General features: G+C 41.2%; 1 protein-coding gene across 3 annotated transcripts; it reads left to right on the forward strand.

Annotated features, from left to right (window-relative positions):
• Positions 1–244: 244 nt before the first annotated feature.
• ergic1 (endoplasmic reticulum-golgi intermediate compartment 1) lies at positions 245–26,128 on the forward strand. Of its 3 annotated transcripts, none has more exons than XM_019870045.1 (10): positions 245–414; positions 9,257–9,318; positions 14,992–15,064; positions 16,238–16,332; positions 18,483–18,607; positions 19,589–19,693; positions 19,782–19,839; positions 21,245–21,345; positions 22,011–22,133; positions 24,409–26,128. In XM_019870045.1, the coding sequence occupies exons 1-10, from the start codon at positions 395–397 to the stop codon at positions 24,514–24,516; spliced, it is 870 nt and encodes a 289-aa protein (XP_019725604.1). In that variant the 5' UTR covers positions 245–394; the 3' UTR covers positions 24,517–26,128. The 3 variants fall into 3 exon arrangements, with proteins under 3 accessions (XP_019725604.1, XP_019725605.1, XP_019725603.1); XM_019870044.1 differs by having other exon boundaries at positions 247–414; positions 19,779–19,839; XM_019870046.1 differs by lacking the exon at positions 9,257–9,318 and having other exon boundaries at positions 19,779–19,839.
• Positions 26,129–27,516: the final 1,388 nt, after the last annotated feature.

Genomic DNA, 27,516 nt, shown 5'->3' on the forward strand with positions numbered 1-27,516 from the left:
TATATATATATATATATATAGAAGAGAGAGGGGGATACGTGGAAAGATTCAATATTATACTGTATTTTATTTTATGTTTAATTTTGTTCACGTTTTTTTTTTGTACAGATAACATTGATTTGAACTGACAGAACAGTCAATATTTGCATTTTAATTGCACCCAGGCAGATTGTATTAATTTAGTTTCATTCTTAATTCCAGCGTTCCTTGCCACGGGAAAGAGAATCACCACCAACCGGAAGCAGCTCACCGCCAATCACATTGTGCAAAGCGTACTAAGCTGACGTCAGCCCCGGTACCGATGAACCACCGGTAGCTCAGAGAAGATCCTTGTGTTCTCTTTCGTTTCTAGCTTTGTCCGCGAATCCAACCCTCCTTTACCTGTGCCAGCATCATGCCTTTCGATGTTAGGAGGTGAGTACTCGACTTCCGCTTCTATTTTGGCTCGGATGTGAGGCTTTTTCCTCGCATCCCTGCAGCTCTACCAATGAGCCACTCCAAGTTGTTCCGTCTTCACATCTGGCATGAATAGGCTTCACTGTGACGTTGTTTTGTTGCTCCGTAGATGCTTTATGTATGTTTTTTTCCCCCACAATCCATAGATTCACCAGGCGTGGGGGAAATAAAATGATTTTACTAGCCTCAGGGCTCACGCGAACGCTGCTCGACTACTCTGCATATTTGTTGTTCGTCAGAGTGATGCGTTGTGTATTCAATTCACAAAACAGTGTAAAAGGCACAGAGAACATACTAAATAAAATGGCTTTGCAGCAACAAAGTATCGGTTTATCGACGCTGCATGGCCTCTTCATTGATACCCGAGAGCCAGACTTAGTGGTCACTCCTACAGAGCAGTTGAAACTGTCACAAATGCACACCCTCAATTAAAACAAAGGGCGTTGACACAAAATTAGCAATATGGTCACTAGTTGGTGGGTATCATTAGAAATGTGTTCTAGTCAAGAAATTCATGCCTATTTCTCAGGTTTGATTCACTTTTTAAAAATTATTAAGGGGGGGGAGTATTTTGGATCGTTGTACTTTTTATTCTTATTTTTAATGAAAGCCAAACGGTAAGCAGAGCTGCAGTCTTAGCACAGATGAATAGGAGCGCACAATGTTAATGTGTCAGTTCCTGCAGATCCCCAATGAAATATTGTAACGGGACCCCTGTTTTCTGCAGTATATAAGCCCACCTGTATGAAAAAAATATACTGAAGTGCTGCGAGTTATAATAAAATAATAAATATGACCAAAGAAAACACAGCAACTGCCCTGAGCCTGAATATCTCTGAAATTAGACAGCGAAACAAACAAACCATAAGCGCACACAGGCACGTGCAAGTATGAGCGCGTGGAATACTGTACAGTACACACACGGAACGAGAATATAGCCTAACTTCATTCAAATAAATGACCACTCAATTCTGGAGTTTTCTCTGGGTCCTGATTTTGAACAACCATAAAAAAAAAAAGATTTTTGTGTTTCCTAATTGTTGTGAGAAACACTAATAAAAGTGATCATAGTATCATGGTTCAATGTAATTTTTTTCATGGGTGCATGTGGCTTAGCCAGTAACAGCTTCCTGCAAGATAAGCAGATCTGCATTGAGGTTTGTTGGATGTGAAGTTTAGCATTAGCTTGCAGCTTTAGCTACGAATAAGCAACACTTGTATTTCAGAGAAGCAGCGGCCTGGGTGGAGGTACATATTTGTCTTTGGCAAAGTCTCCATTTAAACTGTTGCCTCCAGCTGTTAAAATGCTTTCAGTGGGGTGTTCACTGTTGAACGGTATGGACAAAAGTCAATATCTTGAATTTCTTTGCAATATAGAAGAATGCGATTTTCAAATCGCCATCTGCAATTTTTCAAACAAAAACAACTTCATTTCGGTCGGTCGGTCAGCTTTTTTTTTTTTTTTTTTTTTTAATATAAATGTGTATATTTTTTATGTTTGCATCGTGTTTATATAAATTCAGTGCTTAAGGCGCGCAGTCCTCACATATACAAATTGTTTCTTGCAACCTGAAAAGTTGAATTGAGAAAGTTGTTGGGATTATTGGTGCAATCTAATGTATGACTCACTGACTTGACTCGTTTGGCCGAATTTTTGCAAGTTGTTGTAGTGGACGTTTAAAAGACTGCAAGTCAAAGTGTTTAAGGTAGCAACTCTCATAGATAAATAAGCGCTTTCATATTAATTCATGGTTTAGTTTCCTTTAATTTAGCACAAGCCTAACTTGGAATACCAATGACCAATTATGATATTTGACATTTGTTATTGTAATACCAATTAATTTATTGCCTGCGCTTGTTTCCAAAATATACATGGGAAGAGGACTTTGAAAAAAATAATTGCATGTTAAATCGCAATATTGATGGAAAGACTCTCAATGACATTATGTTTCAAAATCCTTCGGCCCTCAGTCAAAACTAAGCATTTAGGAAGTGTGGTTTCCTTGATTATCACTCATCAAACTTAACATTACATCAAAATTTTACCGATAAATCCAACAATATAATCGCTTCAATTATTATTGTAAATATCACTGCAGTTTATAACTGCGCTTGTCACAATCGGGCAACTGTAAAGCATTACAGTCTAACAATCTGTTGTGTAGTTTTGGTTTAGACCGAGCAGTTGTGCAATGGGGGGGTTATCAAGTGGTCAAATCCTGTTGAGATGTTGCGCTGACTCATCCAAAACTTGCAATTGCAACACTGGACCAGAACTGCGTTGACCAATTAATTAGCGTCTGTTTCAGTAGCGTGTGTCACACCTCACTCTCAATTGCGCCATCGGTTGACACTTTCCCAGAACGATGTGCCGCACAGAATGTCCGATCACACAAGCCCCATCAAACGTGTGCTTCCTCATGTAGATATACGCAAGTTTGATGACATCATTTAATAGTGCACGATCATGGGAGTTTTGCTTGTTGTGTTAAAGCATCCCACCTGTACTACATTTTGTCCCGTATACTGTATGTGCTCCATTCACCTTTACTCTAAGTTGCACTTTACCAGCAAATTTTAAATACTGTCGCTCTAAACAATTATTCTCGTTGTGTATTTAGATGACAATGGCGTGATGGGTTTCGTGAGTCTATGATCATGATAGACTAGCAGGAACTGTTGGCCCTTGAAAAAAAATATGCTTTGAAAAAGATTCATTCACACAAATTGTTGGCTTTTCAACTAAAACACCAAATGTCACTCTGCGGTGTTTAATTGGAGGCACACATTTCCAACTAGTGGCTCGGCATGCGTTTCACGCCCCTAAGAGCCGCCTTTGCTTGTGCTCTCGTGTCATCCAAGTGTGTACTTAGCACAACGCTCGCCTGATGTAACCTCCTAGTTTCTGGATTCAAGAAGCCTTATGTCATCAAAAGGTTATCTTTTGGATTGGCTTTGTGTGAAAGTAATGATCAATGAATCATTCGTGGGGGGGGGGGCATGAAACCCAAATATCATTGTATAATATTTTTCAATCGGATGATCGTGCTGAATGATCTCATATATCACCCAGGAGTGGGTGGGTCTTATTCCTAAAATTAAATTATTTATGAAATGGATTAAACTTGGGCGGCATGGTGAGTGACTGGTTAGCATGTCTGCCTCACAGTGCAGAGGTGCATGGTTCGATTCCGGCTCCGGCCTTTCTGTGTGGAGTTTGCATGTTCTCCCTGTACGTGCGTGGGTTTTCTCTGGGTACTTGGGTTTCCTCCCACATTCCAAAAACATGCGTAGCAGGTTAATGGAACACTCCCTCAGTGTGAGTGTGAGCGCGGATGGTTGTTTGTCTATGTGTGCCCTGTGATTAGCTGGCAAGTAGTTCAGGGTGTACCGTACTCCACTTACTGCCCTAAGACAGCTGGAATAGGCTCCAGCATGCCCCGCGACCCTTGTGAGGAGAAGCGGATCAGAAAATGGATTGATGGATAAGATACAAGTTAAAGTTCAAGTTCAAGTCAACTTTATTGTCAAATTTGCTCTATGTGCAACATACAACACTGATGAAATTTCTTTCCTCTCAACCACAGAAGAGAGAGGAGCCGCTGCGGGTGCCGGAGCCGCTGCGGGTGCCCGCGCCGCCATCAACGGAACAGTTAACATAAAATGACAAAATAATACAACACAACACATAAGACACATACAGTTGTACAGTCTTAACCACTTTTTCTGCATACACTTTGTTGTTTGAAGCAGTTATAGATGGAAGAGGAGCGAATCAAAGTCTCCTTTGGATCAGAGACGTCATACTGAAAATGCGCACACGTCTGCTACAAGCTAAGTTTTGAAAGCAAACACGAAGCTGTAGTGCCCATTGACGAAAAGAGATTGGCTCACATCACCTGTACCATGTAAATCCGCTTCAATTCCAAGCGACGACTCCCAGTTCCACATACGCATCGACACTCTGCGCTGACGCTCCTTCCTTCTCATTGTCGGCTCCACAAGCCATCCATCCATCCAGCCGCAGAGTGGCATTTCCGCTGAACGGAACGGGCTGTGAAAAATACTGCCCATTACAGGCGCAAAAACACAAGCGCCCGGGCTGTCCAGCACCGACAGTCAAATGGCGCCGACATTCTCCCAATCAAAATCAATGCTGGTACACGTGTGCTGCCGAGAAGGCACAACCACCAAGCACAGATTCTTCTCCTTTGACAAATATAGTGGCCAAAAAACGCTGAAAACAGTCCACATCAGGTCCATACGACGTAACAACAAACACCATATGGCAACACAAAAACAACAAAAAAATAATAAAAAGCAAGGCTCTTGAAGAGCACTTGTCGACGACTGACTACTCGGGCACCATCATGGAAAAAACCCCCAAAACAAAACATGCATACTGTATAAAAAAATTTAAAAAAATCAAGGCTACTGACCGACTAAAATGAAGCATTTTTTCCGCAACTGTATTGCAGCCTTTTTGAATTGAAAATCGCATTGGAATTCGATGAATTGTCCAACCTTACTTTTTAATGATGCATCATGTGTGCATAGTCCAAGACAAATGCTTAATAATAAGCACCAGACGTGTGAGCAAAAAAAAAAAAAACACTTGACTGACACAGGACTTGGAAGCAACTGACTCATACTGACTCATTAGCTTCATATGCAGCATTTGATAAGGTTCCTTATTTAAGAAGCAACGCTGTGTTTTCATTTGTTGTGGTCAGCAGAGAGTTGGACGGTACACAATGTCCTCACTGATCACCACACAACTGACGCTGTGCACACGAGAGCGAGCAGAGAGAAGTGACGGAACGAGGCAGACGTGCAAACTGCAATTCAGGAAATTGCAAGCGCCAAGGACGGCCTCTCCGAGTCAACATTAATATTCATGCTTACACTGTGTCCTCCGGAGCGGAAATGAATGAACGTATCAAGGGTGTGATCTCCCTGAAGTGTGTGGCCGACACACACGATATTCTGCGTATCTTTATCGCTGTCATGAGAAATTCAGACACACAAATGCATAAGAAGAGAGTGGGGAGAAAAATAAAAAAAAATACATCAGCAGAAACGTAAGCAGATGTATTGCTGTGACACGCAAACGAGGTCACCTTGACCTCAGTTCTCATTGAATTTCTTCTATTTTCCTTCTTTTCTTTGGCCAATGAAAAGCTTCTGTAGTTGGTCACGATAAGACCTGATATGGACTGAGTGACATGTGACATTGTTGCCCAAAATGTGAAATTACAACATGTGCTTGTCAAATGGCACCTGACTCATTTTGAAAATGGAGACACACGACGGATCCATTGTGTCACACCTGTTGTATAATGACAAAGACGTTAACGTCGATCCTCTAGAAAACAATGTGTTAAGGTGGCTGTTTTAATCTCTCCCCCAGAGAAAGGTTGAGCATTCCACATAAAAATTTTCAATCCTATTCAAGTCGGTAATGTACGGAAATGTGGAGCTGCCAACGTGGAGTAAAAACATTTCGACTGGCAAATTTGTTCAAACGTACTCACAAATGCGTTCAACCGTAATTAAATACGCTCACACGTACTCACAAGTATGTTGAAACGTACTCTCAACGTACTTGTAGGCTAAATGCCACAAATGTAGCATCTGTTCCCATAATACCACAGGGTATTGACTTGTTTAGTTTTTTATGCCTCGGATTACGACTGAAAATCGGTTCTCGACCAAACTGAGTGCACCTGAATGCATATGTGTGTGTGTGTGTGTGTGTGTGTGTGTGTGTGTGTGTGTGTGTGTACATTCACAATTAAATCAGTAAACATTATTCATTCGTAATTTTTGGTTTTATTATGTCTGCAGTGCACAATTTATGCTGGGGATTTATTTTTTTGTTACTATAATGCATGCGCAAGTCAATACCCCATGGCATTATGGTGAAAAACTATGTTTGTAGCATTGAGCCTACAAGTACGTTTGAACTATTTGCAAGTAGGTTTGAACGTACTTGTGGGTACTTTTGAATGCATTTAAATATGTTCGAACATACTCGTAGGTACGTTTGAACGTATTAGCCAGTGAAAATATTTTTACTCCATATTGGCAGCTCAACGCTTCTGTAGTAATGATAACATTTTAAGACTGAGAAAGAAGAAGTCACACCAAAGCATTCCAGTTTAATGAACCACTGTGCAGCCCTAATAAGGTCAACACTGATCAGGCTTGCATTCTTATCGTGTATTTTGACCTTTGTTACAAATCTATAATTTATCGGTCCTACCGCCAGATCAGATTACAAATTATCTTTTAGATCAGATATTTTGGCTTCTTTTAAAATCAAATTGCAAAAAAAAAATGCACACTGTACTGAAATTTATTGAATGTGCAACTTGGTGGAAATGCGGCTCAACAAGCAAAAGTTCGAAGTGTTTCTTCTTCGGTAGTTGCTTCAGATTTTCCTATGCACTGCTGTTGAAATAGCGCCTCCATAGTGGCGTAATGCTGCAACTACAGTTGAAATACGTAGCTGCCGCAGAAAGACATCAATTGCGCAATCAGCACAACTGGAGCTTTACGCTTTGTTGAATGATATCAATCAGCCTGGCTGGGGGCGGCACAAAATTAGCTGGAGGTGGTCGCAACGCAATTTTGAACGCAGGAAAAACCCCGATAGCGCTCATCCGAACTGACTTTGTTTGTTCTGAGGGTCCAGAATTCAATTCAGGAATTGTGAAATGATTCCTGGAGTATCCTACCCCTTCATGAGCGAGCCCACACAGTCTTCTCTCTGCCCTCTGCTGACCTGAGTACAGGCAGTTCTCAGTGGAAGTGACCTCACTGAGAGGCTGAACCTCACTTGGACTCTGCAGATGTAGAAAGCAGGGACGTAATGACTAAGCTTTGCCCCGGTTCGATTAGATTTTCAATTTTCAGTTCCTGAGTTCTTTTTTTTTTTTTTAAACAAAATGAATGACTCATTTTATGACCAAAAGATGTTTTTATTTATTTAGCTGCATTTTCTCTTTATCTTAACAGTAACTTTTCGTAAATGAGCAAATCATTTTGACTGTTTAACTACATTTTTGTCTTGTTTGGTTTTTGCCAGAACTAAACAGGAAAAGAAATAAATGTACAATAGATTTGACTGTTGTCATGACAGATCATTTTGTGATCAAAATATTGATTTTTACATTTTTTTTTTTTTTTTTACATCGATGCAGTTTAAATGTATTTTCGATGAATCGTTGCATACCTAGTAGGAAGCAAAAAAATAGGGGGGGAGCGATCAGGGTGGGGGTTGGGAAGTGAAGTAGCAGAGTTCGGGCTGGACAGGAAGCACCTCCCTCCCACTTCCTCCCCCACCCTGCATTGCCTCAGCCGTCATGATTTCACTGGCAGCTCGGGCTGCAAGATATGTCAACAGATGTGACTGTTTTGGCAGGAGATGAGGAAGGAGTATGTGAGCACTTGTGTGCTGTCAGTGGTGCCGTTTGGCCTGAAAAATATATCGCAGCCCAAAAAGGACATGTGCGTGAGCTCATGAACTGAAATAGTTCTGTTGTTAAGTCGCACATTTTCCCTCCTCTTCACTCCAGGAATAGACTTCAATAACATTAGTAGAGGAGTCACTGTATGATGATGAGTTGTGCGGTAATTCATAGTTTGGGGTCTTTTTATGGTATTGGTCCACTTTACCGCAGAGGTGGATAATTACGTATGTTAGTCCTCTGTGATGCATCGGCGAAACTAAAGCGTTCTTACGTGACCAGCTATAACTTATTAGTGTTGGCATTAAATAGAGCTTTCAGAAATAGATTTGACAAAATCAGGATTTTGAGGGCCAATCATTGATCCCTGAGTTGAAATCAACCGATTTGATCACAAGCTAGCGCAATATGTCAATTTAAATACAGGTAACTTGTTTATGTACTGTATATATTTGTGTTATGTTTATTCACAGAGTATTAAGAAAAACTTTATTGAGGAGAATATTGAGTGTTGAATTACTTTTTTTTTCCCCCCAATGCATTTCAATAGGTGTTAGTTATGTAATTATTTTGGCTATTCGTGGGCCGAGCCACTCCGACTAGAGTAAATAAGTTGTTAAAATAGATTGGGTCATCTTCTGATCAGATCAGTGATCGGTTAGTGTTTGTTTGTGTGTTTGTTTGTTTTTTTTGTTAAACTCGCCGATCAGTGATCGACTCCAAAATCGTGTCAAGCCTACTGAGCAGTTGCACAATTACATCTTTGTTTGACAAAGATAATTTAAACACTATTCAAACTCTAGAATTGTGGACAATATAATGTAACCTTCTAACGAAACCAAAAAGAAAAAGATCAAACTACCATCTGTCGCTTTCAGGCAAGTCCTTTCCCTTTTCCAGCTGCTTCCCATATTCTGTTTTGTAGATTCGTTGTCTTTTCCATGCGATTTATCACTGGGGCTGTATCCTGATGCTTTCAGTGGTTTGGGCAAAGTATCATGAGCTTATCGTGCTTTTGTTTTATTTTATTTTTTTGTTGGTCTTGTGCTTTCTTGTGTAAATGTTATGTGTCAGGGAGCTATGTTGAGGTCAGGTCAAAAATGTAGTGCAAACAGCTGGGGGGGTGTGTTGCGGCAGGCTGTCTGGGCCTGTATAAGTAATGGCGGCGTTCCACTGCTAACATTCCAGCACTCTTCCGTAATATCGCACGGCCCGACGGGTACATTATGTTCTTCCTCTCTCAGCATCTCATGTTTACCTTTTCAACCTTTTTTTTTTTTTCTCGCACACCCCTCTTTCCTCCCCATTTCTCCCTTTTTTCTTCCCAGGTTCGACATCTACAGGAAAGTGCCCAAAGATCTCACCCAGCCCACGTACACAGGCGCTTTCAGTGAGTGCACCCCATGAAGTTTCATTATGCTTCTGCTTGAATTCCCTTTTCTTGACAAAACAGTTGTCGACTGGTCTGCATGGTTATTGCATTCAACTTAACTTTGACACACGCCTACCAAATTCTACTATTACTGCTATGACCAGTAATAATAATAATGAGAATCATCATAAGAATACACTGCTCAAATTAAAATGGATTCCCATTGCAGTTTTCAAGTCAAAATTCACATTTTGCGTCTCGCTCAAACACATTGAAATGACAAATGGCAAACGAGCTATAATGTGGCAGGACGCAGCGCTGCTAAATGTTACGCAAATCACTGAATGCTAAGTTAATTTTGACCAGAAATTTGAATTTAGTTTTAGTTACAGTCATTAGACTAAAATTAATTCAAGTTTGAGTCATAATTTAGTCATCTGATTTTATTTTAGTTTTAGGTTTAATTGTAGTCGACAAAAATGGCAATTTCAGTCGACTAAATTAATAATTAATATTGTTGATGTTTTCCTTCAGCATACATTAAAACTTTTTATACAGAAAAATATAACATGTATTTGTAAGTGTAGCTTAACACGCAAGAAAATGTTGAAATTATATGACCCTTACCTTAAAACTTAGCAATAATTTTTCAACAACAGCAAAAAAATTAATAAAACGTGCATGATTGCCCCAGATTAATTGCAATGAATGTAACCATGTTTGAACATTAATCAAAATAAAGTGCAGTGGGCAGTCCTTGCTACGGCAAAGCTGGTAACCCAACGACAGGAAGCTAACATTTATTGACTTGGGTTCATTTGAAGGAAAACACTTCATGGCAACGAGACTTTTGCTCTGTTGCGCTTTCCCCTGGTCAGGTCACCTGTGACAGTGAACACTCTCAACGTGAGCAACGGCAGCATATTTACCTTGGAGAACATCTCGGGATGCACATTCTGTAGATGTCTCTAAAAATGTGTCAAGTTCTTCCCACGCATGACCGTTCCACATTCTTGACGCTTCGTCTTTTTTTTCCTTCATCGTGGAACGTGGAATGGGACCACAAATCCTGTCATTGCTTTCTACCATGGACATTATCTCGCACTTTCACCATCAAATCCTTCTCATCTGCTTTCTTCCCGGCAGCGTGATTGAAATGCGCGACTGGGTTCCGTTCACTGCTCCAGTCGGCCTCTGATTGGTTCTCTTCTCGCTTTCATCCATCTGTTCCATTGTCGCAGTGGTTCGTTTTACTACCCGCGTATGGTAATGATTCCTTCTTCTGATTGGATTTTGTCACTGTGGTTTTTCATCCGGCCTTTATTTGTTCCCGAAATTGTCATTCAATTTAGTTGTCTAATCAATGAATGACTTTGTTTTGTTTCCGTGAAAAAAAAATTGTGACAAGATGAGTGATGAAAATTTTTAGCCAATTAAATCGAATTGCTGTCACACCAGGGGAACCCCCCGCCCCAAAAAAAATGTGTCATGTAAAAATGTGAAACGTATCATGTAAAAATGTGAAAATTGTCATGTTAAAAGGTGATAGCTATCATGTAAAAAGGTAATATTGGCATGTAAAAATTTGAAAATTACCATGTGAAAACGTAATTGTCAAAAACGGGCAATGTAACGATACACTCACATGAACTTGCTCCACGTGTATGAGGAAATCTGGTTCACCGTGACTTCGTAAAAGGCTCAGCAACTCCAGGTTTCATGCCATTGGATTCAGAAGCACGTGCCTCTGCGTCCTGCTGCAGGATGGGACCAACAACAGAAGTTGAGGAATCCTCCGTGAGGCCAACTTTGTCACCCTTTGCACTTTTCACGTTTTCCATGATAATTTTGACATGATAAGTGTCGTGTTTTGTTTTTCCTGGTGTGGCAGCAATACGCTTCCCTAAGGTTCCCCTGCGCTCCCTGTGCGGGAGACAGAAAGTGGGGAGCACAGCAGCCCCCTATTGCTCCCTCATAACGATCCAAACTCGAGTTATTTTGTCGTTACGTCTTTAGTAAGATGTTACTTGTCTACCAACGTCTGAACGAAATGAAAATCATGATGATAATGATCTTTTGTCTTGTCAAGTCAAGTCAACTTTATTGTCAAATATGCTCTATGTGGAACATACAGCACAGATGACATTTCTTTCCTCTCCTTTCCTTGTCATTTCTCGGCTTCAGGGTAAAACCACTTTGCATTGAAAATAGGCAAACGGTGTCTTTGTGGACACGCTACAACACCGGTTGAAGCCTGAAAAGGCAAATATTTGCAAATGTGCAAGTCATTTGAAAGTGACACTGTTATGGAAAACGTGAATGGAAAAACAAACCTTCACAAATATGAAGTCGTCATAACAATGCTGTTGTGACCACAGCGCAGTTGTAGCATTTGTGCTTTTTGCACGATAACCAAAACGCAACCAACACAAACAAAACAAAGGGTGTTCTTTTTTTTGTCTGTGGGAGGACAAGGAGTGGCATTGCCAACTACTGGCCTGACGTTCATATTTTTTGTGCATTTGGTTTCCCCCTCCCTCAGGTTTGAAAGCAGGGCTTGTTTTGACTTTTTTCACGAAAGTTTGTAAAAATCCAGCGTCAAGTTTTTTTGTTTCTTCTCTGAGCTTTTGATTGTGTGAACGTAGGCTAAAGCTAGGTGTGTGTGTGTGTGCCTGTGTGCGTGTGTGTATTTTGCATCGTTTAGCTTTGTTTGACAGAACCAGTTTAGTAATTCATCTTATTAAAGAACAGTAATTAAAGCACACTGTGGTACACGGAGATCCGCTGCAATTCAAGTCCCTTCAAGCCCAAAATCATGGCATAGCGAAGTGAATGTACGTGCAGTTGTACCCGCTTGGTTAGCTACAATGACAACAGTGTTAAAGATGGCCGCAGGCACTTCGGATTCGGAATATTTTTCCTCCCACGTCATGTGTTTGTCATCAGTAAGTCATCATCTAATCATTTAAAATTTTCACCACTTGAGAAGATCCCATGACACACTTTGGGCTCCTCAGTCATCTCGCATCGGTCACCTGATGAAAGCGCATTGTCCAACAAAAGGCCAGTCTCCGCAGGCGAAATGACATAATGTTTCAGTGTTGCTGATTACAAACACTTTCCTGGATGACAGGGAGGAGAGTGAGGCTGTTAAAGATGTCGGTTTCCCACCTAAGAGGAAAAGGATGCGAGTAGTCAGTCACCACCCTTCCTGTCGCCATCTACTGTCTGGTCGTAAAGGCCACCGGCTTTTTGCGGATATTGGGCTGACCGGCCTCTCGGAGGGAACTCCAAACGACCCCCTTCACATCACAGAAGGCCACATATTTGAACCCTAGCACGCTTTAGTTGGTCTGTTTTAGCACCACATTCCTTTGGGTTATGGTATTTGCATTTAACAATACGTCCTTTTTTAACCACGGTGGTGTTTTTTCCGGAGCCCCCCCCCCAACGTCATGCGTAATATTTGTTCGGCCTGCCCGAGCTGATAGAAAACTCTCATTGTTCTCGTTTGGTGTTTAAAATAGGCCTCGGGCGGCCTAACTGTCGAAAGGTGCGTCTGTTTACAGAAGCGCGCAGCATGGCGTCGGACTCTGTGGGATCTCGGTCATGTACATTCCCTCCACCCCTCCTGTGATCCCATGTGTGAACACTAAGGAAGGATGAGCTCACATTATACTGCTCAACTTGTCACTTTTTCCTCCCGTACTTTTTTTTTTCCTCCTCCCCTCCAATAACCTCAGGAAATAAAGCTCTTGGAGTCTTCACTCCAAGCTGAATTGCTGATTCCGGTGTCGTTGCGACACTGTTGTTTGGCAGTTAAACATTACCCAAAGTAGATCCTCCAACAGCCGCAATTTTGACTGTGACGCCCTGCCAACCGCAAGGTCGTGTGACTGTGATCCTTGGAGACGGTTGCCACGTAAACACGCCTCACCTGCTCGGCAAGAGCCTGCCGGCCAAGGCTTCTCACCACAGCGGTCTGACCGCTGTGGTTAGAACCGGTTGTGTAACTGCGTCAGCTTCTTCCCTATCAGCTTCTTCCCTATTTTCTTTTTTTATTTAAATATATTTTGTAACAGGACTTTTTAACATTCTTTCCTGTCGTCCAAGTATAAAAATAGGTTAACCACTTTTGTGCAATGGAATTGTAATCTAAAACCCTGTCCTGAATTGAAGTCATAATGCAAATATGGCCTCTTTTTCTCAGGCTTAGTTCATACACTTCAATGTAACACTTATATTCACATTTTTAACCTTCTGTTTCCACATACAGTATTAAAAATGCTGGGTTGTTTTCCCGACCCACTTTCTTGGTAGCTGTGGCTTTTGAGCAGATTGGGTTACTTTTATTAGTTTTGAGGTTGGATTGATTTTGACTCAGCAGATTGATTTGGGTTGAAGATCGGATTTGGGAAGGAAAAAAGAGTTGAAGCTGGCTACCATTTTAGACAGGCGTGTACTGATGTCCGAATACTGAGCCGTCATAAGAAGGAGACGGCAAAGATCCTTAAGGACACCGCCGCGTCATTCTCCATTCACCTTTTTTTTATGAATTCCAGAAATATTTCAATGTCTTCTTCCCTCACTAGCGCAACTGATCTCATCATCTACTGCAATTTTTTTTTTTTGTGACTACAATTTGTACATGTGAAGTGATATCCAGTCAAAACGAGTGACATGCTCTCTGCTCCTGTCATCATTTATTCCCAAAAATTATTTCCATTGTCAAAATTAGCATTTTCCTTTTTTTCCATATGCTGAAAAGGTGGTGACCTCAAGGTGGTGACCTCAAAGCCAATAAACTTTTTTTGCGAATCCTAGGCCTTTTGTTGGAATTTCCAGTGTTTCCATTCAAGATTATTTTCACAATTTTTCACAATAAAAATAGGTGGATGGAAACATACTAGTGACTAGTGAGAAACATTTCCAGTCTCTTAATATGTTCCATGTACTGGAGGGTACACCTCCATATTGGACAGAAAAAAAACCAAATCAAAATACATTTCACTTTTCATTAGCTGTCCATGACCCACTTTTGGTTGCCGTTCCACGAGTTGAGAATCACAGACTTAAACCATCCAGAGTAAACTTTTAGGCCAAACTTGTCACTGGATGCATTGGTACGGAGCTCCTGGCAATGGCCCTGTTTGTGCAAATATGTTACAATGACAGCAGTTTGAGCTCCAAAGTTCCGTGGAAATGTAAAATATTTCAGGTGGATTTTGTGAGTCACGAGTATTTACGTCTTCTTGGGAAATTTCAAGATGGCCGTTTTGCCGGACTCTATGAGCTCACCTCCTCCTGGGCGCCGTGTTGTGATGGCATTTAATGTGTAATTAGTGTAGGAGGGTGTCTAAAAATGGTGTAACAGCGAGCCTGAGCACCACCATAAGAGCTGCTATTCAGGGAGGCTATTTACAGCCTCTGTGATTTCATTAATGTCAGCACCGCAGCTCATCCTCGTCTCCTTCGTGGAGCAGACGGGCTCATTTGGTTTACATCATCTCTTCAAAATAGTGATGTCATTTGAGATTGACATTGGAGAAGTGCCATATGTCTTGTGTGTGTGTGTGTGTGTGTGTGTGTGTGTGTGTGTGTGTGTGTGTGTGTGTGTGTGCGTGTGCGTGTAAGTGTGTGTGTATGTGAAGCAAAGATATTCATTTACACTCTGTTCCCCTGTGCCCGCAGTTTCCATCCTGTGCTGCGTCGTCATACTCTTCCTCTTCCTCTCGGAGCTGACAGGATTCATAGCCACTGAAATGTAGGTTGCCCGGCCTAGGTTTCTGTAAGTATATGTTGTCACGTCACAGGAGGCTGCAACACACGCCTTGACACGCTGGCCGCTTAGTTGCTACACTCATCCAAAACCGGCACTCCAATATGCTCATAAGCGGAACGTCATCAGCGGTGTCGCCGAATACCTTTTGATGCTTTGTGTCGTCAGAGCTGAGTGGAGTGCGTTTTTGTCACAGGAAATTGGCTTGCTGTGCTCTGAGGCAATGTGTAATTAGGCAAGCCAGGAAGCAGTGTGTGACAAACAATACCGAAATGACGCTGGCACGGAGACGCAAATCCTCACAATATGAGTTTGACAGCAACCGCCGATGGATGGACGGATGAGCCAAAACTATTCTGTACTGGAAAAGGCTGTCTTCACTGTTCACTCAAAACAATATTAAAAGATTCTGACGTCTAATCATCTCTAGCTAAAAATACATTTGAAATAATGGAAATGTAGGCCAACTGTAGCCTGAATAAAAACTTTATTAACAGCAAGGCGATGATTTGAAAGTAACATTTTAACAGTGACACAAGTTTGAAAACAAAAGGTAACCATTGTACATATAAAAGAAAATTATCCAACACTCAATCTCAACTAAAAAAGATGACAAAGGCGCAGAGTTGCATCACAGATCTACGTTTGGAACAGTCATACAAGAATACAAATCATTTGGGTGCTACTAATAGTGAAATAAACCAATGGAATTTCGATAGCGAGTAAGAACGTCTATGGTGACGTGCGAGTCCTACGACTTGGAATGCCAGTCTTCCTGCTTCACACAGCTTCCGGTGTATCTTCTCAATTCATTTCTGAATCCCTTCGGGAATTGGCAATTGATTTGAACCAGACTGTACACAGAAAAACAGGGGGCAATCATAGTGACCACAGGCAATGATTAGAAAGACAGTCTGTAGAAAACATCGGCAAGTATGAGAGAAGACAGACATTTCATTGAAAAATGAATCTTTTTGTGTGTGTGTGTACATCAATTGGAGCAGTAATAGAACACTTGAAGTTGAGTGTTTTACGCGTAAAGTACGTAAAGAAAATGTGCAGAAGGCAACAAATCAGAAAAGGTATCGGGAGGATTGAGTTTTGCATCATATAAAAAAAAAAAAAAGACTCCAACTGTCTGTCTTCTTCTATTCCCAGTGTAAATGAACTGTATGTGGATGATCCCGATAAAGACAGTGGTGGGAAGATAGAAGTGAGTTTAAACATCAGTTTGCCAAACTTACACTGTGATTGTGAGTATAAACACAATATATTCACACACACACACACACACACACACACACACGCACTATTTTCTAAACCTTCGATTTGCATGCTGTCTGTTTCATACCGTCGCATAGCCTCTTGGGCGCTCTTGTCTTTGCCATGCCCTTTCATCGAGGCCTGTGTTTTGGCATGCCCCCACTTCGTGGCACTCATATCTTCATCTGCCCCCATTTGATGTGTCGCTGCCACGTGGTCAAGGTCTGCCTTTGACATCAAGAGGTCCCCCCTTGGCGATGTCAGGACGAAGAGCCGTCTCTGTTTATTTTCTCCCTTCATGACCGCCCTGACAAACTATGCCGCCTGCCATGAATCAAACAAGCAACGAGAAAACTCAAGCCCACAGACTCGCAAAATGATGACTCGAATCAAAGCGAGTGTGAAAAATCGGTTCCAGATTGCTGAAAAAAAGAGGTTTTTGGCATGCGGGAAAACAGCTGTTGACCTTGTGTTTTGACAAGATCACTCATGACACGCTAAACAAAAGCCAGACTGAAATCCTAATGAAAGTTCATGGTGGTTTGTTTTTTTTTTTTTTTTTTTTTTTTTTTTCACACACTCGGCTTTTTTGCATTTCAGCTGCACATAATCACTTCCCTTTGGCAGGAGATTATTGGGAATGGATTTTTTTATTGGCTTTGGTCTTCTAACACATCCCTTCATGCATATTTTGGATGAAAATCAAGAGTTGTAGCATTTTTTTTTCTGTGATTATACAATTCTAGGTCAAATATTGTGGCCGGCCCTTTTTTTATTTTATTTTATATATACACAAAGTACATGATAGAGTGCCATGTATACGCGAACCTCTGAAGTTGAGGGCAAGAATCAAGCAGTTAAGTCAGCTTGGACTCTGCGATTCTCTGCCTGAGAGGTTATGTTGTATATTTTCCAGGCTCCTTAAAAGGTCACCATCCTTCACAAATGCATTAAAGAAGAGTCACGTCATCACGGAAAGCGCCCTCACTTTTAGTTGCTTTTCCGCAATTAGACATCCTCTCCCTCCGCTGACCTCTATCTTGCTGCATGACTGTGGAAAAGCAGAACCCGCCTGTCATAACCTCAACGTCGTACTCATCATCTCCCCACCCCGGATTCACTTCTCGCAAGTTTAAATCTCTTAAAACGGACAAACACGGCTTCATATCTCTGTGCTGTATTTTGAGATCGCCGTCAAAAAAGAGAGCGCAGCAAATGGGCGTCCAACATGCCTTCCACGTCAAAGGTCAGACAGACAGCATGCAGAGGTCTTTAGTGGACATCCTACCGACGCGCGCAGTCGAAACATAGCCAGGCGCTGAAAATAGCCCACTGCGAGCCTGCTTACACACAACAGCCTGTAGGGGTGGTACACAAGTCGTGGCTAGTGACGACGGAAGAACACAGAGACTGGCAAAGAGTCTAACATTTCCTCGCCGCTAGCTATATGGGTCAACTTTAGTATGAGATACCGGGAGTCACTATAGGTATGGGCACGAAACTAAAGTTTAGTGGAAAATACTTGTTGGAGAAAAACAATCGCTTCATATGGAGAAATTGAATGACTTTTCAGGACGCCTTGAACCGCAGGTGGGGAACTTTTTGGGTCTGGGGCCATTTCAGTTTTGGATTAAAAATGGCTGAGACGGCCATACAACTGTTCGTTTCTTCTTCTGTTTTCAACCGTACAGTAGTACAGAAATAAATACATTTTCAAATGAACCCCGCAAGTTCATGTAGAAATGAATTGACTAAGATGGGGAGGGGGGGTGGGGGGTAGGACATTTACGCTATAACTATTTATTACAGTTAATTTTAGTTACATTCATGCTTAAAGGACACTTTAAGTTGAAGTTAACTGTCCATTGCCCAGATCTGCTTTCCTCTCCGTCTATCAGCTGTTGTGAAAGCGCTGTATGAATGAAGATGTATTGTATTTGTACCACATTTCATCAAAATCCCACATGAACGTTGATTCACTGCTACACATTTCTTGTGATAGGATATAAGCTACAGCACTTTATTACAGAGGGTACTGTATGTCGAATTAGTGTTTGAGTCTAAATAACAAAAAAGGGAACTTGACAGATGGAGCTGCGCGTTGACGCTGCGCCGCCATTGTTTCTTGCTCCGTTTTCAGTGGTGGGTTTGGACATCCAAGATGAGATGGGGCGCCATGAAGTCGGCCACATTGACAACTCCATGAAGGTTGCACTCAACCACGGAGCCGGTTGCCGCTTCGAAGGGGAATTCGCCATCAACAAAGTAACGTCTCGCCGCACACGCGTGCACACCGTCGCGATGTCCTGCGAAGTGCAGCTTGTATTCCCAGCGTCTCATGCGTCATTCTCTCCTCAGGGTTTACAATCATTAACCCAGTAGTTGGCCATTTAACACGTTCTTCCATGGAATAATTGTAAAATGTGTTTTGCGGGCGTGATTGTTTCACAGTGGGGTAGGGACATCTTGTTTCCGATGCGCTAACTTGTTAACATCCGTTACATTTTCATGTCCCATTTGTTTCACCTGCGCAGTTTAATCACCATACAATTTACAAAGACGTTTCATACCTTTCAGAATAAAGTTTCGATTAGATTCATTTCCATTGCTTGACAACATTTTTATTGTTTGGATAGTGCGTGTCAGGGCCTCACTGATGAATCGGCCTTATAGCATGAGACAAAGATATTGAATAACAATAATAAGAATGAATTATTTTAAAATTCCGAAAAACCGAAAAGATTTTTCTTTCTGTTGTAATGTTTAACCAACCCAAAGGACAAAATGTTGTAAAACAGTCAAATGTTCTGCCCGTAATTCGTAAAGTTATTTTATTCATTATATTGTTTTAATATAATTTTAATTGGCAGCTGCAATCTTATTCTGCCAGTTATCCGAATTGGTGTCGCGTAGGCCCTAGTTTGTGGTGGTGTAAAACTGCACCGTTAACACTGTTTCAAATACTGTATTTTGGTTAGCCCCTTTCAGTACATGACCTGGACAAAATATTCGGAAAAAAAACGTCTTGCTACGTATAAAATGTGGTTTTAACACTGTTGACTATAACCACATGAATAAACACAAAAATTATTTTCTCTCTGATGCTGTCAGCCCAAAGTGTTTATTGCAGACAGGTGGACTGACTTTTATTGCAGTCAAGTGTAAATGTGTTGTGGTTTAGCTGAGTGGACACACTTAGACTGTTGACACTATTTGCATACTCTATTTGTGCCCTTGTGTGAGCAGGTGCCAGGAAACTTCCACGTGTCCACACACAGTGCCACGGCCCAGCCCCAAAGTCCCGACATGACTCACATGATCCACAAGCTGGCATTTGGAGAGAAGCTTCAGGTTAGGAATCGCACACTTCCAAACGTAAAAAGCGAAGCATACAGCAAAACCGACAAACTTACCCGATCTCTCGTTTATCCCACAGGTGCAAAAAGTCCAAGGCGCCTTCAATGCTTTAGGAGGAGCGGATAAACTGGCATCGAATCGTACGTAATTGGGTGCTGCACCTCAGTTCATGGCGTGCGATTACACCGTGTGATTCAGCGAGATGGAACGCTGGCAGACTGAATGCAAATCTGATCCAAATTTCATCACAGATGACATTAGGAAGAGGGCAAACAACTCTTGTCGTACTCGGACAAAATAAAGATGACTCCAAATGTACAGTATGTGGACGATGACAGAGCTTCGTCAAGGATATCCGTGACGGGCATGAGGCTGGGTCCGATTGGGTGCTGTGGACTCCAGCAATGATGCTCCTGGAAATATACCGGCCATTCGGGAAATTCCCAATGGCCACCATGCCTGTGCCTACACCAAATGGCATGCGTCTCGCGTTAATCCTGAACGAATTAAGACACATCGTTTGCAGACAATACTATGAAATAGGTTGACCCAGCGATATTCCACTTTCGATGTGAAAATTGCCATGCTGGATGGTCTTTTGATGGTACAAAATACGCTTTGGATAATCACGAAGTACAGCAGACAGGGTGCTCATTCACACACGGTCAATGCCGAGATTTATTTGTCCTCCTACCTTGCGCGCATGATGAACACAGCACTCCTTTGGTCTGATGTCTCGGAGGCTGAATTTACGACCGCGGCCTCCGCTCACATTATTGACATTACGACCAACACGACACGGCCTACCCCGGAGCTGGCGGAGGTTTGAGAGGTTGTGCAAATCCTCCCCCTCTCGCTTAAGATCATTTGCCACCTTGTTAAAAATTCTCGGCACGGCGTTGCTTTTTAATGTCACCTGCGTAGCGTGCACCATCTCGAACTGTGAACGACTCCTCTTTGTTCACTGCACACGCGTGCCTCCCTGCTTGTCCTTGTGCTTGCTTTAAGCTGTTTACCTGTCTTTCCCAGCTCAAGTTTACGATAAAGCTAGCACATAAAACAAAGGACAATTAAACGGTATACCAAAGTGTTTACCCAAACCATAAATTTTTAATTCATGCTAACATGCATGTGAAGCACCATAGGTGGGCCTACGAAAAGTAGTATTGATGTTCTGGTACTTCGAAACTGCCAAACGATTGCTACTTTAACACAACTAGACTCACTCAGTTGGGGACCTTCTCTGCCTCTTCCTCTTGCTGGTGATCACGCTGCATTTCTTCCAGTAGACCTCGGTGCTGCCCACCATGTTGCGGCACATTGGACTTCACTGAAAGCGTCCAAGTCGAAATTCAAACTTGCCTTTATACTGTAAAAAGTCATTAAAAAAACAATCGCTTAGATGTCTGCGGTATAACTGCGACACAAATGATTTCAAACAGCCCAGGACACTTTACCTGTAAAAATATATTTACACATTTAGAAGCCTCTTGACTACAATGACACATAACAAATAAATGTGATTTTTTTTTTTTCCCCTTGCAGCTCTGGCCTCACATGACTACATCCTGAAGATCGTGCCAACAGTTTATGAAGATCTGTCGGGCAAACAGAGGTTCTCCTACCAGTACACGGTGGCCAACAAGGTGCTGTCGTCTTCTGCCTCTTTCATTTATTTGGAAAAACAAACACGTGGAGCGAACCCCCACATACTCGCTGAGTCGCTGTCGATTTATTTATTTAACATTTGAAACATTTGAACAACATTTGCAAGTCAGTTTCTGCTTTGCTCCCGATGCAACCGCTTCTACCCCGTGTTGTCTACCTTGCCGTTACAATTTGCCTGCATTCTCTGCTATTTATCACGCCGTCTTGCGGCATCTGTGGGCTCTTTCAACCCCCTTTTTGAGGGTATAAATTATTCACAGATTTTTCGCAGATTTGCGGCAGGTTTTGTTCCCGATCCCTTGCTAATAGCTTGACTTCACTGTTACTACTTCTGAGAACTGCGCTTTGGGCTCATCACAGTCAGTGATGAAGGAGAGTGTGCATAAATGTGTCAAAATTGTACCACAGCAGTCACTTCTTGGCGTTTGATATACCCAAAACACACTTCCCATGTCTGATTTGGATTAAGGCTGATTCTGAATGAATCGCGAGTGACTTGATACCGTTATGACTCAGAAAGGACTCCAGATAAGGATGCAATTACCCGCCATCGGCAGTGGATTCCAAAATGTACAACACTGCTGATTAGAGCGCTTCTCAAGAACCACAGCACGCTAATATGTACCACCCGCTCTTTTTGCAGGAATATGTTGCGTACAGCCACACGGGCAGGATCATTCCGGCCATCTGGTTCCGATACGACCTCAGTCCAATCACAGTCAAGTACACAGAGAGGAGGCAGCCCCTTTACCGCTTCATCACCAGTGTGAGTGAACCTTACTATGGCTTCCATACCAGGAAACTCCCCCCAATGGCACTTTATTTACATGTTTACATGTCTGTAAATGGTAAGATTGCCACAGGGAGGATGGTAGAGCAATTCCATGGTGAAAAGTGGAACATTCCTTCCTTCTGTGATTCAAATATTTGCGTGTGGTTTTTGTATTGTGTACATAAAATGTGCAAATACGAATCCAAATCTAAACCTTTGCTATTTTGAGTGTCATGCGTACTTCTACAAAAACAAAAAAACCAAAAACAAACTTTGAGCCATTAACAATGTGTTTTTAACGAATTATTTATATGTCCTGGTCAAATGAAAAATACATTAATTTATTTATTTTCCTTTTTTTTGCATCTATTACTACTGTCCAATGAAGCGCGTGTGTCATTTATTGTTTTATTTTTTTATAACTGTTTCTATCTACATTGTCACAGAAAAAGCATTTAAAAAAAAAATTCAAATTTAACTTATCCTTGCTGTCCAAATGATGCTCTTTATTATATTCCGTATTAGTACTTTTCACTCTTGTTTACCAAATCAAAAGAACATAAAGCATTCCTCCTCTGTGTAATCAGTTCAAGAATTTAAGAGAAAATCCATTCCATAATTTTGCGTTGGACAGCAACAATATTATTCATTCGAAGAGTATGTTAGTCATTTTCCAATAAAATGAGGCATGCATCACTTCCCCAAATATTGTGGGGTTTTTTTTTCATTTGCTTTTATTCCCCAAAAAAGAAGAAATTACTTTTGTTCATGTTCTGGCAGCAGATTACATTTTCGTTGCATCACCAGGATTTTTTCCTACTGAGTGACACAGTGCGGTCAAGGCGAAATTGGCCGTTTAGATGATGAGCTCCGCCCTAATTGGCCCTTTGTGTTGTTTTGGCCTCGTGGTGACTTGAGCCAACTTAAAAGTAGGCAATGAGTGGGCTCTCGGTACTCGTGAGTCATTCCATCAGATTGTGAGTCAAGTATGAGGCTCTTTGGTTGCATTCCATCTGAGTGTTGACTGCACCCAACACGGATCGTTTAGCCAGTTAGAAGCATTTTCATGCTGACAGATGATGTGTCACTCGTTTTTTTCTGAAGAATGATTTCATTGAGATTCCTCATCCCCCTCAATATTTCGATTTAATGTGGGCATCGTTTTTTTTTTTTTTTTCCTCCAAGGTCCTATTGCCATGTGTTTTTTTAACAAACACAAGCAATGAATTGTTCTGTATGACAAACCCGATCAGATTTATTCTAGCCTACGTGAAAGTTTTGATTTTATAGGTTCGGGTTATGCTAATGGGACAATCATGCCAGTAAATCTGTGGCTTTATCATCTACAACTTTTCATGTTTCATGAAACAATGAGACAAAAAGTTAAGAATTGCGCGGCTCACGTACTGAATTTATCCAGACCAGTGATGCCAGTAACACGTTGTAGCAAGTGACATGTTCCTCGAAAACAACCATTTTTTACACTTACAACTGATCTCACACATTATTTCTCAAAGTGGAATCATCGGACGACAATGGCTCATGATGAAAAACATCGAACAAAACTCTCATTGACACTTAACCATTCACGACCAAGTGATAATGCGGTTAACTGCCTGTGACTGTATGAGGTCGCTAAATGTAATTGTTATATTTTTAAACAATGTACATGATAAATGTTAAGTCTATGCCTTGGCTTTATTCAAGTTCAATATGTCAGGCGGCCTTAAAGTAAACAGTTGTTGTCAGGTGAAGCCAAGAAACACTTTTATTTAATATATCCAGGAAGAACAAGTAGCCTGTTCATTCACAAGGCACATTTTATAAACATCTTGTGCGGCCAGTCAAAAAATGTTGTCTTTTGTTTTTAAGTGAAAAGGAACTTTATTCTTAAATGCACAATCAAGTATTGGGCAAACCGGTTGTCACTTTTAAGTTGAGCCGGGTTGTCGACATCTGTTGAATGTAACTTGTAATCTTTAACTTTGTGACCTCTTTTCAAATCAAGTAGTCAGTAAAGTTAACTGAGTTACTTTCTCAAGTCAACTGTGGCAGCACTGATCTAGACACTATATACACAATTCTATGTATCAAATATACATAAAATAAAACTAACGAACTCAAATGAAGGTTTTTCTTTTTTTCTTCTTTTCCTTTTCTTATTTCCTTTTTTAAATTGTAAGCCTTTGCGATTTGAAAAATTGCATTCTGCTAATCTAGCGTGTCAATTTGGATTCGATTCATTGATTCAGCTCTACTTTGTATACAGATCTGTGCCATTGTTGGAGGGACGTTTACAGTGGCGGGCATCATTGATTCCTGCATCTTCACTGCATCAGAGGCCTGGAAGAAGATCCAGATTGGAAAAATCTCCTAGGACCCAACCTAACCCCCCCCCCCCTCCCTTACGCTATTATTTATATGTACAAAGTAGACAGTTAGCTAAATCCAATCCTGCTTGTAGCGAATGTATCCTGGTGCCGAGTGAAGGTGCTCAAAGCACCGAATCTAACGTTCAGGCTAGTGGCTCTCATCTCGGTTAGCGACGCTGCCCTCAGGCTCGGTGTACTCTGGTGATGTGTGGCTCAAGCTGACTATCACATGTCCGCTTCCTCTGGCCAACTTTAGAATGAGTCAGGCGTCAGCCTAAGGGAGCTACAGAAATAGACTTTTTTTTTTTGGTTTTTTTTCCCCACATGAAATTTAATTAATTTTGTGCTTTTAGAGTTTCCACAATCATCCCATGTTTTGATTCGCACCATCCACAAGAAGCAGTTCAGTGTTCACCTGCAATTAGAAGCAATTGGAAATTTGCAATTACCGTATACTCCCGCCCCAACTAAGAGAAAAAAAATTCAGTGACTTGGTCAGTTTTTCAGCAACTTCTGAGAATAAGTTCCGCTGCCAAAAATGAGTGGGTTGGTAAATTTCACAAATGGAAAACTGCATTTCACAGTCAATTTCACAGTATTTACACATTTTCACTTGACAGACCAATGTCCTTTTCGGATGCTTTTACCAGTTCATGACTGCCATTCAACATTTTTTTACCCCCCTTTTATTTCAGACCAGTTTTGGTAACTTGTTGTCTATAATGTTATGCTGTATTTTTATTTTTAGTTTGATGAAATAGTATTGGGGCCACACTGAAATTGCTAAAAAGAAAAAGAAAAGAACACTTAAAGAATAACATTAAGGACTATGAAATTCTCTTTTGCTCGTTAAACCTCAACAGTTTTACAAGTATGAAGTCATATCGTTCAAGAACTTGCGATGTTTCAAATAAAAATTTCTAACCTATGAGTGTAAAGTTTCAATATTTGGAAAAACGCAAACACGCTCTATGAGAATAAAGTCCTAATAAAGTAATGATGGCGTGATGAAGGGGACTGTTAAGAAATTTGTCTGTTTAAACTTTGACAGAGAATTAAATAGTCAATGTTTAGGTTTTAAACATGTCTGTACAAAGGAAAAAACAAAAATGACTTTGCTGAAGTGCCCCCCCCCCTCCCCCTCCCAGAAGGATATGGAAAGTCTCCACATCAAAATAAAAGCTGTTGCGCTTTAAATGGTTCAGGCGACCTGTTAAGAAAATGACTCCGCCCCCCCCCCCCCATTTTTGTATGGTTGTCAATGTTCATTCATAGTTTTTCAAGTGTTTTTTTTTTTTTTAAAGAAAAACAAGTACTGTCCTGCCTGTTTCTTCCCATTGACAGAACGTTTGTCTAACAAAAAAAAGACTGAGGTCACCCATTTCCCATTTTGTATCAGATTCTTGTGTTTGATAAAGGTGCCAATGAAGTTACTGACATACTGTCATTGATTTTGATGAAATGAGCTACTATTTATTGTTGACTTTTTTTTTTTTTGGTCAACTCTGTACTCTCTTTGAGAAAACTAAATTTCAGGTCCCATTCGCAATATGGTACTTTTGTAGTCTGGAACACAGACAAGCCGTTTCATTTCATAATAAAAGCTCAGAAGCTAAAGTGTTGTTTGTCCGTGTTATGCCGGGGATGGACAATTCAGGTTAAAAAGTGACACATTAGAAACACCATCGGAAATAGGTGTCAGAGTACATAAAACTGAAAACAGGCAACTTCATTTGGCGTGCGTGCACGTGCGTGGGGTGGACCTTGCTCCTGGCCACCTCATTTACAGTTCAGGTCGTCATGTGTGATGTCAGCTTGTAAGAGCTTGATAAGCCGTCAACGTGCGTACGTGTGGCGCTGATAAGAGCCACTTAAGTGTGACTCAGCTGCTTTTTTTATTCACCAGACATATTTCATTCTCAGGTGGCCTCCTACATATTCAACGCGCTGCTGCCTCCACTAAATAACAGCTTTGGTGCCTATGCGCCTACTGTGTAACATGAATCATCATCACTCAGCTTGTCAATCAACAACGCAAGCTTATGAAAGATGTATTTTGTTTTTCCTCATTTTTTTTTCTTGTTATAAATTATTTTCATCCCCTCAAAATTCTACACACAACAGCTCATCATGACAAAGTGAAAAATAAGTGGAATATTGTGCAGACGACCGGTTCAGGGTGTCCCCCGCCTACTGCACGAAGATGGCTGGGATGGGCTCCAGCACCCCCCGCGACCCTTGTGAGGATAAGCGGATCGGAAGATGGATGGATGGATGGATAATAAATAAATAAATCATTCCCACCTTTGATGGGTTCTATAACCGCTTCAACCTAATTGAAAAACAAAGTGAAATTGAAAAAACATACGATCACAGCCTCAAATAAAGCACAGCTGTTCTAGTGGGCTTTTCCTGCCCCATTTTTCCCTTTTTTTGTAAACATGTCTGAAGGTTTTGTACAAACACTGACTGCTTTTGAACCATTGAAAATTCCCGTCACTTTAACTAAGGCTCCAGTTGTAGCTGAAGGGGATAGAAAAGCATAATTTTGTGCAGTGTTCTATGTGCATGAGATTTGGGGCCAAAAAGTTCAACCTTGCTTACATAGACTAGAAAGTGTTGGGGAGATTTCAAGTGTGATTTCACAAAATCTCGGTGGGCTTTGCATGATTCATCTTGCCATTCTACCCAATAGTCCAAACGTATGACAAAGACAGTAGATTGTTGTCATATCTACAAAGCAGCTAGAACCTGCCCTAAATTCCTGCAACTCCTTCATTGTTCAGGTTGGCCTCGATTTGGAAAAAAAATGTCAAGTTCTTGGTTCATGTCATTGTTGTGCCATATTTTTCTCCACTCGGTGGTGAGGTCTTTGTGTTCCATGGTACATTTAATCTAGTGAAAATTATTTTCTACTCTTCGCCCGACCGATACCTTCGAACGATGCAGATCCCGAGCTGTGGAATATCTTTGCCGACCATGGCTTGTGCTGTAAGATGTCACAA

This window comes from Hippocampus comes, unplaced genomic scaffold (genome assembly GCF_001891065.2).
Source record: "Hippocampus comes isolate QL1 unplaced genomic scaffold, H_comes_QL1_v1.1 scaffold9, whole genome shotgun sequence".
NCBI classification, from domain to species: domain Eukaryota; kingdom Metazoa; phylum Chordata; class Actinopteri; order Syngnathiformes; family Syngnathidae; genus Hippocampus; species Hippocampus comes.

Coding starts and splice junctions, on each gene's coding strand:
- ergic1 (XM_019870044.1), top strand. CDS start 395: ATGCCTTTCGATGTTAGGAG. Junction 18,608..19,588: donor GGGAATTCGCCATCAACAAA/GTAACGTCTCGC, acceptor TTGTGTGAGCAG/GTGCCAGGAAACTTCCACGT. Junction 22,134..24,408: donor TTTACCGCTTCATCACCAGT/GTGAGTGAACCT, acceptor CTTTGTATACAG/ATCTGTGCCATTGTTGGAGG.